The sequence below is a fragment of the Channa argus genome, chromosome 6 (genome assembly GCF_033026475.1).
Source record: "Channa argus isolate prfri chromosome 6, Channa argus male v1.0, whole genome shotgun sequence".
In the NCBI taxonomy this organism is placed as follows: Eukaryota; Metazoa; Chordata; class Actinopteri; order Anabantiformes; family Channidae; genus Channa; species Channa argus.
The window spans coordinates 17,825,507-17,841,759 of record NC_090202.1 but is presented as its reverse complement, the minus strand read 5'-3'; the positions used below and the strand labels follow the sequence as shown (position 1 = coordinate 17,841,759).

Below are 16,253 nucleotides of genomic sequence, written 5' to 3'. Positions count from 1 at the left end.
ACATAATACCCTTAAAGAACATCACATGAAGCAAGTCCACAGCTGAGTAAATGATATGCACATTTGCTCTCCACTCCAATCCACAATTAATTTAAAAACTTTGCGGCTGAGTATAGTACAAATGATCTTTACACAACGTGAATATGGCTTCACTTAAGTTTTTCCACCTACATCTATCAGTATATCTCTCACCATGTCTCCTTTTACAACTATTAATCATAAAGGAACAGATGAATCAGTAGTAGAGGAGCCAGAAGGAAGCAGGTTCGAATCAAACCCGACCACGTTTGGCCCCGCCTGACCACCAAGGGCAACCTTGGTGCCGGTCCTGAGCCCGGATAAATTAGGAGGGTTGTGGCAGGAAGGGCATCAGCTGTAAAAACTCATGCCAAATCATTGTGCGGAACACGTTCCGCTGTGGCGACCCCTGAAGGGACAAGCTCAAAACCATTGAGCTTTGAATCATAAAGGAACAGCTACTAGTTGAACAGCCACAATTTCTCAAACACATTCCAATGATTCAAATATTTATGAAGTAAGTACTGCAGCCACCTATCACACTTTAGAGTCATCAGACAGTATAGCGGACTATAATATGTCAGGTGCTAAGACAAAGATAGCAGGCGTAGCTGACTTGTTTACCAAAGCAACATCATGTGAATCATGCTGCAACAACTTTCACAAAACACAATGTTTCATAATAGTACAAAAAAAATATGTGTTTGACAAGCGAAAAGGCAGTAACTTATCCTCTTCCTCATTAACACCAATGTGTCCTTGAGCAAGGCCCTTAACCCCAGCTCCAGTGCAGCTGCCCAGTGGTCACAGATTAGGTCCAGGTGTGAGTGTGTGTGAATGTGGGAATGCAGTCAGCCCAATCGTGAAACTTGCCCTCTCACTGAAACTTCTATGAATACGTATTCATTAAAAAACAACAATAATAACAATGCAGAGATCGCTGAGTAGTTTTTGAGACCTGACAAATGTTTTCAGTTTGCCCTCTTCAGGTTGCAAGAAGCTGACCCAGTTTAGAAGCCTGAAAGTAGCCTGAGAGGCACAACCTGGGACACAATAAAATCCATAAACCTTTTAACACTTAAACCACAAAGATGTAAGTGCACGTCAGCACATAGGTTATTGAATAATTAGGGTGTTGTGTGGAAACTATTGTCTTTAGTGCTTGGTATTCATGAAGTAAACTAAATTTACCCCTGACAGTCACAATACAGCCACAGCCAGATACAAACAAAAACGTGATGCTGATCTCACTCACATACCAGCACAGACACAGAGTCAATGAAGCAGAAGCCAAGCACTGAAAACACTGCAGAAAAAATGATTTTTACTTATTAATTTTGTATCTAATATGTTGGGGTTTCAGTCACAATCAATCAGTGGAATGTAAATTATGTGTAAATTTGCCCCAGGTTGTAAGAAGCTGTTACACATCAGTCAATCCTAAGAATTTCTCTGGGAGCACATTCACAAAGATGATGGCTTGGCCTGCCTAACTAAGATCAGAACTTTTACTTCATAATGAGACAGTTAGGAAAAATTAGAAGCAGGAAGATGTTTTAAATTAGCATTTAAAGAACATCTTACCGGGCTCTCAGTGCAGTCAAAGTAGATTTGTCAATCCTGGGGAAGAATCAGACACGAACACACATACAGAGAGAGAGATAAATATTAATGATCATGTTGCTGATACAAATTATTCAACAATGAAAGACAAATTTATTACAAATTCACCAACTTTGCTGTGGCGATATTATTTTACACAGATAATAATGGTCTATAAGTAATGGGTCTCTTAGGTGTGGTGGGATTTCCAAAAAAAAAAATAAAAAGGAAATGTGCGATTGCTTTTATGCATGAGCCACAAACCAAACTTACAAACAATATTGTCATCACTTTTGCACATAAGATATGTAACACACTACATTTCTAGTATTTTCTTCTTGGTGCTGCCGATCTAACTAGGCCATGAAGACCAAACATAAATGGGCTAATTTCCATAAAGTGTGTTTATGTATTCATACAGAGCAGGTAGAGCCTGAAGCAAAGTGTAGAGCACAGATCAGTGGCAGAAAGCAGAGCTGACTTGACTTAACAAGGTTACATCTCTACAAGCTCCTTCGACCGGTTATGAGAGGTCCCCAAGTTTATAAGGGCTCGTTTCATGCTTCACTACACACTGTTCATACTACTAACATAGAAAATCACAACATGTACTGTTCGCATCTTCTTACTTAAGTTGCTGTTTGCTGCTAATAACATCTGTGACTCATATGAGGCTTATGTTTGTAAAAATAAACTGCCCATATAAATATGTTGAGGTTTTCACTTCATTTGCAGCTGTGTATGTGTAAACAAGTGTGTGCATGTGAGTGTGTGTGTGTGTGTGTGTTGGTTTGTGTATTTGTTGTTGTAGAGCACTCTCCTATCATTAAAGAATTTTTATATTATGACATTCATTTTTTAATCCAATTTATCTAGAGTCTGAAGCATGCAGAATACCTGATCAGGTACCTCATCTATTTCATGCAAATACACAAATGTAAAATAAACACACACTCACGCAAACACAACCCGTAAACACAAAGTACACATTATTTACTGTACCAGCGCCTAACCTGAATTTGAATGTTTTTCATGGTTGGTGAATGCCAACACCAAGGCTTTATAGCTGGGGTCTTTCATTTCTTTTTTTTTAAGCAGACATTTGAATATCCAGATAATCGGTCCATAGTAAGTTCTGCAGCTAGTTTGAGGCAAAACTTTGATACATTTGATATTATGCATCTCAATTCTAAAATAACAGCCTCATTGGTATCTAGCAACATGTCACAACAATTGTTACACTCTACTATATATTTGTGCTGTCTTAGGATTTATCCCTGAACCGTTGAGAAGACAAGCCACCCACCATATGGCTGAATTATCATAAAGCTAATACTATCATTTGCAAGCTTTATACAACCACATCTTAGAGATGAAGGGAACATTCACTGTGTGTATATTATGTTGCTTCTTAGAAACCAAGATTTTTACACTTATGCATCTGCAAGTAGGTGTCAAACAGCCCGCGATCTGATGCATCTAGTGTTCATGCATCTATACGTGTCATGTGATAACCAAAAACATGAACATGTTCACATTTCCCAAAGAGACTGGAGACGTGGATGATTAAAAGTATCAGAAGAAGGGGAAATAGTACAATTTGTCATTCAAATTTATAAATTTAACACTGAGAACACATTGTCCTTCACACTGCCTCTGCTGGTCTGATCTCTCTAATCTTGGCGGCATTCAAAATGTGAACTCATTTGTGTTAATTTTCTGTCAAATTTAGATTACGTTGCTGGCACAATGCATACACATATCATATTCAGCCTACAAGAGATTTAAATAAGAAAAACTGGTGCCAATAACATAAATCCAAGTGTCGCTTAGGGGTTTTGTGACATGGCATCTTAAAATAAGCATTTGTTTTGGAAACAGCCTCACTGCACGGGCACACCACTGCTTTTCAGAAGACTGTTTTATAATATGAACATGTTTGTTGATAATTTAACATTAAAAAACTACTTGCTAGAGATTTGAAAATGTTGCTCATATGTTAGAGGGATAAGCAGTCAATTTAGCACTGTAAAGCCTTGCCCCTACATTTGCCATAATATGTTTCTTTAAAAAAATTTGATTTTGTTCACAATACATAATAGTTACTAATTGCCCACATGACATGAAATGCACTGCTCCTTAGTTCTGCCTGTTCCAGGTTATTTGAACCTGTGTGTTAGGACACAGTGCCTCAGCCCAGCCGGGAAGGTTGAGTGTTGGGAAGCAGTGCTTCAGTGTCAAAATAACTACCAGCAGGGGAACCAGCATAAAAACACTTCATATGAGTGTGTCAGCGCATTCAGTACTAAATGGGCTCCCTGGCAGCTTCTTCAGTGCTGCATCATGGGAAATCTCCTTGGCCAATAGACCAAGAATACATAGCTGGTGAGAGCCATGTAGCAGACACAAAGCAGCCTGTTGATTGCAATGAATGGCAACACCAGAGAGTGCAACTGCATCTATTCACACACACACACACAAACACATACACACACACACAGACACTGCAGAGGATAACATTTTAGAGCTGTGATATGCAGGAGCAGTCTGGCCTCCACCCATCCTTCCTTTTCAGAAAAAAAAACTGTACATTTCTGCACCTCACACACCCATGACAGCTGACTCACATTTCAGTGCAGCTTTCAAACTCACCGTACAAACCACATTGCATCATTTAACATCATGAGTATGTTAACATATAATTTCAACTGTCTAACACATCAGCATCCATGGTGCAAGAAAGCAACATACCATCCAAATCCACCAAATGACACGCTTCTTCTCCTTCTCAGCATTTTGTCAGACATAACTTCTCAGCAGTCTCTCCAGCTCTCAGGCTCTCTCCTCTGGGAAACGAATGCTCTGCTGTCAATTTCTGTTGTTCTCTTTTAGTATCTACTGTTGCACTTTGTCTCTCGCTGATCCAATCTCTCTACCTCCCTCTCACTCTCTCTCCTGGACTTGTCTCTATTTGTGCCCCCTATTTTCCCCTCCTTTGACTTCTTTTCCGCCTGTCTCTTTTGTCCACTCTTTTTGACCTGAAACACTGCTTGCTCCTTTGCTGTTCACACAGCCTGTTCACACACTCTCTGACTGACACATACAGGTATACTGAAGTATACACGTCTGCAGGGAGGAGGGGCATGGTGGGGAGGGACCACAGTCTCCCATCTGACCCAGTGCGTTTGTTTCCCATAAACTTGGGACTCTTGAATCATCTTTATCATCAAAACAAGCTTCGACATTTGTGGTCTGCCCACATGTTTAGCATCAGGAAATATGGTCACTTCCTTCACTGGGTGTCCTCCACAGTGTTTGCTGATTTCTCCTCATACTCTCACAACATGCAAAAACACCCATAAAACACAGTGTACTGCAGTTACAATACATCAACTGCACATGCAGCTTCCCTCTGAATATGTAAAATTTTAAATAACTGTTCATTGTTTAAATTGTAGGTTAAGTTTGCAAAGCCTTGACTCATGAAATCTATACAATATTATACTATCAACAAAAGGAAAAAGCTGAACAGCCATGCAGCAATACTGCAGTATATAGCTTCTGTAAAACTATCACAACTGTGACCAAAGGGAGTGTCCTTCTTCACGCCCCTTCCTTCTCACTCCAGAGTTGACTGGTGTCACTAGTCTCACTCTCAGTTAATGTTCACACAGTGTAATGTACCAAAATAACTCAAGAGGTTTAAGATACAAAAAAAAAAAAAAAAAACTAAATTACTAAGTACACAAGTACATGGCTGCTAGATAGATAGATAGATAGATAGATAGATAGATGGATTTCAAATCAATATAATCATATAACCTCTATATTTAGAAAAAAACATTAGAAGACAATATAGAAAAGAATAGAACAAAATGAGATTCTTGCAAGTAAACCTGAGCTACTTGCCTGACAACTACTACTACTGCTATAGATCGTACTCTCCCTCTAGTGGCTTAGAGATTACATGTGAAAATTAAAATTAATTTCTAACAGTCTTAACTGAAAGACTGATGAAATAAAAACGAAAATAAGAAAGAAGTAGGTTTCATAATGAAAAGTCCATGTTTAGCAGACAAGGATCGATATTAGTCAATAAATGCAGCTAAACATCAGTGATTTCTAGAAGAATGCTTCCAACGCAGCAACTAATGGGAAAAAGAGAAACTAACTGATTCTTATAACTGTTTCTTGATATGTGAAAACAACAAAAAAATAACTAAAAATATGTGTTGATGGCATCAGCAGAGTTTTAGCCCAAAATCCACTGGATTGTTTTTTACTAATAAAATGATTAGACAAATATCAAATTGTAAGGAATTTCACTATCCATGTGACGGTACAGTATTTCAGGTTTTCCCTCAAGTGTCAGTGGAGGCCAAACAGAGACCTAATTCATAAGGTGGTTCCCTGTGTGCTGCTGATGTACTGTTACAGTATTTTAAAACAGAGGTATTATGACAATTTGTTTTAAAGCCTCACTTTCTCACAGGATAAAACAGGATCAAGTGACTACCCCAGATGAAGCTTTATTACATCGTACTGGGATTACAAAGCTGTCGGTTGATTTTAAATCTCAGATTTACTTCTCAATCTGCTCATTCAGAGTTTCAGATTGAATTTAAAAGGGATTTAATTTCATAACACTGACTTTATTAAACAAAATATCTACAATGGCAGCAGTAGAGCACCTTGTATTCATATCAACTGTTTCATCATTTAGTTTGCTCATGCGAGTGTAAGACAAAGGATTTGACCAGCAGATGTCGCCATTTTAACTGTTTCAAAGGCTGAAAAAACGGAACCATTTTCAACACAATAGCTTCAGATTGATTCAATGCTTTGGAAAGCTTTGGTTTCTGCACAACCGCAGACTACTTGACACAGTGTCAACCTTCCAGGCAGATGAATCACTTCAGCACACAAAAACAACACGTCCCTACCACATATGAAGCTTATTTTGTCTCGATCTTGTCAGAGTGGTTTCTGCAAAAGGCTAAAATTGGCACGCAATTCATAGTCCTCGAATGTTCTTTTACCTGTTATTATTGTAAATGCTTGTTCATTCTAGACACCTTCTGACACCATCTGGAATGCATTCTAAAATTTGCATAAACTTTATTTTGTAAATAATACAAAGCAACGATGTTTAGGTTCCTGATCTCACATGTAGACCTCTTTAGACCAGGCCCAGATCCAAACCAGAGTCACAATACTTGACTTGTCAAATTAGCTCTGGATTATTGAGACTGCAAAGAATTATTTAAAAAATACACTTGTCTCCATTGATAACGTTACTGCGTTTCAGCTTGTAATGATGTCAGTGTTTGAGTATGCTTGTTTTGATTATAAGTAAATATCTGTATGGTCATTTGGCAATTTTCTCCTATTAAGATTAAGGATAATTCAAAATGATCCAAAGTTGCATTTGACTGTTTCATGTTCCTCTTTTGTTTTATTTGAGCTTCTGTTGCTTGACTCAGAAAAACACCAGGATTGAAAAACTATGGCCATGACTCCTGTGTTGATGTGTTGTTGTGTGAAAATATTCTTGTGAGTGGACCAAAACACTACATCAACCCAGAAAGGACATGGATGGAGATGGTGACAGTCAGTCCCACATCATTACACCTTTCTGTATTTTCTAAAGTTATTTACCACACATCACACAGTTTAAGACAGTAAATCTTTTATCCAGTTCCAACTGAATCATGGGAATATTTGGTGACATAACACAGTGTATATAGTGAATTACAGTGAATCGCTACCATGGAACTCAGCTCATGAAAGGTGAAAACTGCAACAAAAGTAATGTATACATTTACTTCATTACTAAACATTAGCTTACTGCCAATAGCTACTGTACCATTACAAAAAGTGAATGTTTTCTTTTAAAGTCACAATAATTTGTTGTGAAGAGCAATTGGACTTTATACTTTGTACAAACAAGCTGGCACAAGAAATGGATAGGATGCTCCTACTTAGCTTAATATTAGTCAAAGGCTAATGTTAGTTAATGTAACTTAATAGTTGAGAAAATAAGCTAACCTACTTCAAGCAACTATTCGGTTATTTTCTTGTAGGTTTATTTTATGGTAAATTAAATGGCTTGTCAACAGCAGCGAGTTTTTTGTAGCCTACCACAAGTGCTTATGTGAAGTTATAGTACAAGGGTGTTTTTTTTTTTTTTTTTATTAGTAGACAGAAGAGGCCAAATATTCATTACGGAAAAAAATCCACAGATATTGTTCTTTTCTATCAGTTTTGCCCATGTGAAAAGTCTGGCAACATTTTTACATAATATATAACCCCAGAATAAAGTTTTTGCAATAATTTTAAAGAAGGTTTATGTGTAGCAATTTGAATATTCATTTTCTCACTGCTACAAAGTGTATGGTCAGCACTGAGGGAAACTTGATACTTTGGAGGAGATCTTGGGCTTTCAGTTGCATGCGTTTTGAGTTTTGGTTTTTTTATTGTTTGTTTACAGTATGGAATACCAGGAACCTGCTTGTGAGACAGTGGTATTCGTAGAGTGGTCAGTATTGATATTTTTCTCCAAAATTGCTACTTTTGCCAAGTTTAACTCATATATTTAGTTATAGTTTTCATTGCATTCAGGTTACTCTTATTGAATTTGCTGAGAGCAAAACTACCATTCAGGTCAATGTTACAGTAGTTAAACGTTAAACTTACGGGGATCACTCTCACTGAATAAGCTGTCACTGATGGATAAGAGAGAAGTGAGTTGCAGGTTGAAAAGTGTTTTTGATATTTATAGATTAGTACAGTGCTTTGACTTCGGCTATATAGCTACTCTCGTACCTTTGGACGTTAAGTTGTGGACATTTCATGTTGATATATCATTCAAATATGCAGCTGCAGACAATGTGAAGTAAAATGTTTTATACAAAAAATGCAGCATTTTTGATATTGTTATTCCTATTATCATGTGATTAATTATTAATGTATTATGCACTCAATATTGATTTTTTAATTGTGGAAGGCCATGGTGAACAGTGTTTACTGTCCAGTGAATTAACTGATATGATACGTGGAAGTTCATCCATTGCTTTTTGTTATTTTAAATGTCTATTTGACCATTACATGAATAAAAAAATATTCTTTTAAATGAAATTTATTTCACATATTTCTGTCAAAATAGCAGAGCACCAAAGTAAAACTTAATTTGTGAAACTCTTGGCTCATTCCTATTAAGCAAAGGTGCAATATTTTAATAGATAATGCTACTATGTCTTCTTTCTAATTTACTTTTGACAGTGCTCAATATAAGAACTGTATACCAGTGCAGGTAAACACCTCAAACTACTTAGTCCTCTCTGTTTCCACATGTCTGAGACAGAGAGAGAAAATGATTGAGCTAATACAAAAACTGAGACTAAAAAAAAACATTAGAAAAAGAGACTGATACAATATTTTTCACAGTTGTATAAAATTGATTCAACATGTGTATAAAATAACTGTCAATAAACAAAATGATTTGCATTACTGTCATTGTATTTATAAGATCCTCTATAATATTTTTCCTTTAAGGTTACATTTAACAAGTGGGGAAAAAAATGAAGATGTTTGCTTTTACTTGCTTTTTTTAACATAAAAGCACATAAAATATTATCAATATGGCCTCTGATATAATAATGGTTATATTTGGCAACTTTAAAATCAACTGTTTTCAAAGGGACTATTTCTTTAGTAGGTCTTTAACAGGAAAATACTGTATAGTTATAAATGTTACACAGCAAATCCTAAGATGTTAGATAATTTTAAATCGCAAATGTATAACAGTTTCTTGTTTATGTGTTTACAAGTTAACCCACTTCCTCTTTTTATGAGATGTTAAGTTTATATTCTGTTGTTTCTTATAGCACATTGATCAATTTACAAGGATGTGTGAATCTCATTAAGGCATTTGTTAGCAAAACATTTAACAAAGATAAAAAATATATTTTTCGGTTAAGACAAATAATATTTGTTGACTTCGATACTGTGCTACTGTCTAGCCCCTTCTCTCCATTACAACACAGGAAATATAATAGGAAGTTCTGGTTTTGCGGTGACAACTGAAACTTTCATTTTCAGAGTTTAAGAGTGCACAGTCAGAATCTTATTAACCTTTGACCTTTTAGCCTTTACAACACATTTAATTCAAGCTGCATATGTGTTATGTGAGTCCTTTTATTGTCTAATAATCCCTCTGAATTATTTTCATCCTGTAACCATATGTTACAGTTTGAATCTCTTTGTAAGTGTACGTAAACATACGCATGACTAAAATTATCTTCGTTATGAGAAACAGGTTAGAGAGAAATGTTGTAAGAGGGTCACTGTGTTTTGGATGAACTGAGCTTTTAAAGATAAATGATGATAAATAAATGATGTATGCATACCGATGCAATGTCAATAAAAAAGGAATTCACTTTTATCATATCTAGTTATGCCCCTTGGAATATTTTTCAAACTTAATTAATTCACAGTTTCTTTTCTTATTTCTCAATATGTTCTCTCTCCCATCAAACCAGTTTGGTTTATTTAGTTTTGGTCCCTCATCTCACTCTCAATAAATTTTTCCCTGTCATTTAGTAGCAGTGAGACTCCACAGGCAACATGATGTTTCCATCTTTATTACTTTTGTTCCTTCCTTGCCGCCTGTCCCCTCTTCCATCTCTCTCTGCACCATGTAATAATGTATTTAGTCATTAGATGGATTCCCAGGGGGTGAGATACACCCAGACAGTCGTGCGAGATCTTTCTTTTTTTCTCTCTCTCTCTTTCTCTCTCTCTCTTTCCCTGTTTCTACCTCTCCCTCCTGTGTCTCTAATAGCTTACTTAGTGATATGAGGTTTTCCAGGAGGCTTGCTGATTTAGAGACAGAGCTGATGCTCTGCTTTCATGGCTTCTGTCTCAACCACATCCATCACCATGTATTAAAACACACACACTGACTCTCACACAGACTGGCACCAATCCTGCATACTGAACATCATCCACTGTGCAGGATCTTGGCACTTCTTTCAAAATGCAATACCTATCTGCAGACATAACGCTGTTTTCTGAAAATAATAACTTAATTATTGTTATTATTTGAGCTATCATCCTCATTGTCAAATGGTTCATGTGAATGCCACAAAACTGCAGCATCTTGGCTTTGAGTCTGGCTGGAGCTGGCTTTTGCAATATGTCATTCTCCATCTCTTCTTGTATGTTTTCTGTCTGCTTCTTCATACTATGAAATGAAGGCATGAAAGATCTTATAAAATACATGAAAATATAAAATATTTTTATGTCAAAGTTTTTTACTTCAAAGTAAAACTTGGAGAATGTTTGCTTAATGTTTAAGCTAACATGGATCATTTATTCCAATTAAAATAAAATTGGAATTATCTTGTTATCTTTGGTTAATTACACAATCACAAAGTCACAGTCATAGACAGATTAGTCTTTGGTCTTTGGTCACAACATACCCATCTATTATATTGGACCCCCGGTATGATCCAAACAGAATTATCCGATTTTAAAAGGCATAATCAAATAATGATTAGCCCTGTATTGGACTGGTGAGCTGTACAGGGTGTGCTCCACCTCTCTCCCAAGCACAGTGTGGGTATGCCCCCGCAACCTTGAACAGAATAATCAGTATAGTTAATACATGGTTGGATGGATATGAAGATACAACAATGAATAAATCTTAAATGTGTTTTTTTTTTCTTTTTCAGATAATCACATCATTAGCTGTGATTGTTGGAAAAATAAGAGTTATTAAACATTTGTGGACAGACTTCTGTATGCTTACCACAAGGACTGATATAATTAGTATCATCCATCTGCTGCTCTGAACATGATAAAACACAAAATGTTTCACCTGCTAAATGCCAAACGGCTGCTTATATAGCAGCCTGATACACATATTGTACCCAAGTAAAAATCCACACAAAAAATTAAAAGGTACACACACAGAAGCCCCTTTGATGCGATGACTTAATACAGTTATTACTGAAATCCATGTTTTTACAAATACAAATATGTAGTATGCAATATGGTTCCAGTAAGGGAAATCAGCAGTATTATTACAATCATTATTTTAACTGTAAGCACAATAGTGTAAGTAGGTAAGTAAGCTTTATTTATATAGCACTTTTCATGGATAAAAGACAGGTTTTGGGAACCATCAGGATGGTTTGACTTGAGGAACAGAGGGCTCGCTTTGAAGAGTATGAGCTCAAGAGGTCTGAGATGTACTGAGGAGCCTGTGCGTGTACTACTCTAGTTTTATAGTTTTCTCTTTTTATGTCTTCTTTCACTTCTCTTGTTTGCAGTGTGTTTTATTTCCCCTCTCCCCCTGTAGTTCTATTGATGGATTTTAGTAAAAGTGACAGCAACCCCTACCGATACACCCACTCTTCAAGATAATACACACACACACACACACATACATAAACACATACGCAATTATACACAGAAATGAATAAATAAATGTACACTAGACCCATAGACAAGATCATACACAACCACAAATGAAGCACACAATGTTAGATGTGCACACACAGTGATACTATATGTGTACACATTCATGCGCAGAAATTAACAAGCTGCAATGTTTGATGGGTGCGTGAGTCTGTCTCCACTGTGCTTTCAGACATCCACTCCCCTGTTGTTCAGTCTTTCAGATGACAGTGATCAGAGAAAAAAAAAAATTACTTCCATACCACTTCAACCAGCTCCGGTGGGCATAAGGAGACACATGCAGACTTAACATCTTGCCATTACAATGAAAGACAGACCCATGGGATTAAATGCAAATGATTAGCCCACACAAAAACAGTTTAACCATGTATACTCTCTAAACATGGCAATGTTCTGACACTATTTTATGGGGAAACACATAAATGCAAACACAAGCTGCAGAAGGTTTATGTAAATTCCACCTGCAGCTGGTGATTTATGAGTCACTGTATTGAAATTCTCACTGATGGCACTACAACATTAGGCAAAGGAATAAGAGGCAGATTAATGGCGTAGAAGACATTTATGTCAGTGTCAATTAGTACCAAATAAAAACCTGCAGAGGTGTAGAGCAAGAATCAACAGAGGTTTAGAAAGGTATCAACATTATTAGAAGAGAAATGTGACCCCAAATGAGACTTAATGATCAGATGAGCATGTGGTACAGGAAGGCATGGAGGTACAGGTAAGAAAACAGGAGGGAGAAAGGATGTGAAGTGGGAATTGTTGATAGATTGAGGTTGGATTATTGAAAGGTGTTTATTAATGAACAGATGAAGGAGAGAAGTAAGGGCAGAAGTTAATCAGGGTGTGTTTAGTTCTCTGAGTGGTGTTTAACTTTTATCAACTCTCAAGTGGGCTACTGTAAGTAGAAAGAACACAAGCACAATTATAAAAAATCATAGTGAAAAAATAATTTGCAGAAACAGAGGCAAAGACAAAAGACATAATGATTTAAAGAAGGTCCCTTTTTTTACTGCCATTAGCCAACAGAAACCACTATAGAAATGCGAGTCTGAATACGCTACACATCTCATCTTGACTGCTGCACTGTCCTCCCTACGCAAAATTCTCTGTTTGTATACATTTTTCCCCGGTATCGCACTCGGAGCTTTTTATTTCATGGCACTTTAAAGTTTTCTCCTTCGTTTTGCTGTTTTGCTGGCTTTCTGCCTGAATTGTAAGTCGCTATCAATAAAAGTGTCAAATGACAAGATGTAAGTTTAAATATACTGTATACAGTACATGCAGGTACACATTAAATTTCTTCTGGGCATGCTGGTACACATTTCAGTAATCGTGAATTTGCTCCACCTGACAAATACAGATTAGTCACCATCTATTTTGAGCATAAATGAGCAGCAATGAGTAGTAAACTAGCTGCTGAAAGGAGCATCCGTCCACCTGACACTGCAGAAATGCAAATTGTCATATCTCTTAGTCTGGGTTCGCTGAGAGCCTTTTTTTTTTTGGTTTTTGAGCACAATTTCAAGTTTTAAATCCTAAATAAATGCTTCAAAGTTGGCAAATTTGGACAGGATGCACATCTCCTACCAGATGATGATGGCATGATTGACAAAATTGATATAAATATACTAACAACGTTCTATTGTGGTAAAATAAAACACAGATTTGAATTTTCTCTGTGAACATTGGAAACTGGCAGTGAAATCCAAGCAAATCCATTAATGTGAACATTAATGGATTTGCTTGATCGTTCTTAAGACTAATGTTGAGAAACAAAACACAGACATTTTGTTTCTCATCATTTTGTTGTATATCATGTTTAAATCAAGGACAGAGAGAAAAAGAAAGGGAAGTATAAAATACAACAAAGTCAGTCGGCTACTAGCGCTAGACACTGCAGGGGACCCGAGAATCACAGGAGATTTCTTAACATAAGACGTTTTCTAAACTAAAGCCCCTATTAGTGTCCTAACACATATTATAACAAAACAAATTAGTAACATCCAGCTACTGTATATCTATGTAAAGGATGTCAATGCTCATACCATAGTGGCCTATGGAACAAAAATAATACCAATAACAATGAATGAGGTATTTCTTCATTAACAATATATATACACTCACTCAACCTATATACAACCTATAATAAATAATAATATTATATACATAATAAGACACGTAAACACATACACACACACACACGCACACACACACACACACATATATATATATATATATATATATATATATATAAGAACATACCGTATATATATGTTCTCAGCAAGAATTATTTACATTTCTTTGACTGATGCTAATACTATCAATCTCTGATTTGGTAAGAGTAAAAGATGAAATGAACAAGTAATCTCTAGCTAGATCTCCTGGAGGATGTTTAATGACTGCTATTAACACACACGGCACTTCCTCTAGAGAAACACGCTCATGAATCAAATAACATCTCTCTGCCTCCCACTGCTTTTGCTATATAAACTGCATAAACTGTACAGTGCGGATTACGTTTACTCAGGGGGACTTGTGCTGACATGTACTGTATGAGTCCATGAAAATTAGTAAATTCTCACTGGCACAGAGGAATACTAAAAATTATTGTATGCATGAGGAGATTTAGTCATATTTAAGAACAATAATATTTCACATACTATCCACAAGCACATTTTCTTGTTTTCCTATAACACTGCTAATAATAACAATCCAAGATCTAGCCATGATTTAATGTAGTCCACTTGCTTTAAAATCCCTCTTGTGGAATGAATGCATTGTATTAAGTTAGATTTATGAAAATAATTTTAAAAAGCTGCTCTCATCCACCCACTCACATATGCAGAACTATAACTTTATGCACCTCACACACCATCACATTGCAATAAATCACTCGCATGTATAAGGAATGTATTAGAGAAAATATCACTATAACCAGACATTGCAGCACTGTTGCAGCATGACACAAAAGAGAATTTGTGTCTTCCACTTGATCTCACACACACACACACACACACACACACACAAACATACACATTTAAAGTTTGGGAAAATAGAGTCAGAACACAAAGCCTTGGATTCATATTTCCACTTCTCAAGTGTTATGCAGATCACAAGTGTCATACCTCAGCTGCAAATCGCACGGTGTACTACTCCAGCTGAAGAGTTCTCATACAAATCAGCTCAGACACTCACACTCTTCCCATCAGTCATTTGGCTTCCAGTTTGTTGTTGTCAGCAGCAAAACAACAGCACCATGTCTCCACTGTGTTTCTGCTCCAGAAGAAACAAGCATGAAAGCCTTACCTCGGCTCCCCCGCAGATCCTTTGCAAGTCGGGGTGAACATCTCACATTCAGTGGATGGTGCAGCATTAGCAGTAGACCAGCTGCCAAAGCATGAGAGGTTGAGTGAGTGTGTGAGAAAAGGAAGGCAGTGAGAAAGAGAGAGAGTAGTGGGGGGGTGGGGGTACATATAGGGGGAGGATACAGCGATAAAGCTCAGGGAAGGGCAGAATTATGAGAGACAGCGAGAAAATGTGTGCTCGAATGGGTGATGGTGTTACCATGGAGAAGGCTACGCCTAAACTCCTTCAAAGCCTTTCAAGAATAAGGGAGCAAAAGAGAAAATCAGGCTTAAAAGGGAGAAAGGCAAAGACAGAAAATACAGACTTAAGGATCAAAAGAAGCAGTCAGTAGAAAGGGGAATTAATTAGAGGGTGAGGGCACATAAAAGTTAAAAGACCATGACCTGGAAAGACATGAGCTCTTGACTCCATATTAGCAGTGACAGCGGCAGCACATTGGCCTTGACAGAGGTCAGATACGGATACACGGTCCAAATGTATTTGCAGCAAACACATACAACAACAAAATGTGATATGAGAATAATGTGCTCCACAAAGTGAAGAGAGCAGTAATAGAAGCAATGATCATAATGTGATTGTAATTTGGTTTAAATATGTGCAATAAATAATTATCAAGATGTTACTTTATTGAATTGCTTATTTTTCTATTATAACCTTAAGGGAAGTAGGTTAAAGCTACCTACTTAAATTAGTTAATTCTATTTATGGATAATATTTAAGTGAAACCACATAAAAACTAACTAGCACACATCAAGTCAGAGATACTGTGCTTGTCAGAT

At 36.7% G+C, this 16,253-nt stretch overlaps 1 protein-coding gene across 6 annotated transcripts in view; it reads right to left on the bottom strand.

The window, feature by feature from the left end:
- Window positions 1-15,553, bottom strand: part of rap1gap2a (RAP1 GTPase activating protein 2a) — a 73,347-nt gene extending 57,794 nt beyond the window's left edge. For 2 of the 6 annotated variants that reach the window (XM_067506418.1, XM_067506419.1), the window contains exons 1-2: window positions 15,415-15,552; window positions 1,603-1,638 (exon numbers count right to left, since the gene is read on the bottom strand). In XM_067506418.1, coding sequence (XP_067362519.1) covers window positions 1,603-1,638; window positions 15,415-15,455 — 77 coding nt within the window. In that variant the 5' untranslated portion in view covers window positions 15,456-15,552. Of the gene's footprint in view, window positions 1-1,602; window positions 1,639-4,371; window positions 4,722-15,233; window positions 15,349-15,414 lie in introns of those variants that run through there. The other 4 variants (XM_067506420.1, XM_067506427.1, XM_067506426.1 and 1 more) reach the window with 4 other exon arrangements.
- Window positions 15,554-16,253: the final 700 nt, after the last annotated feature.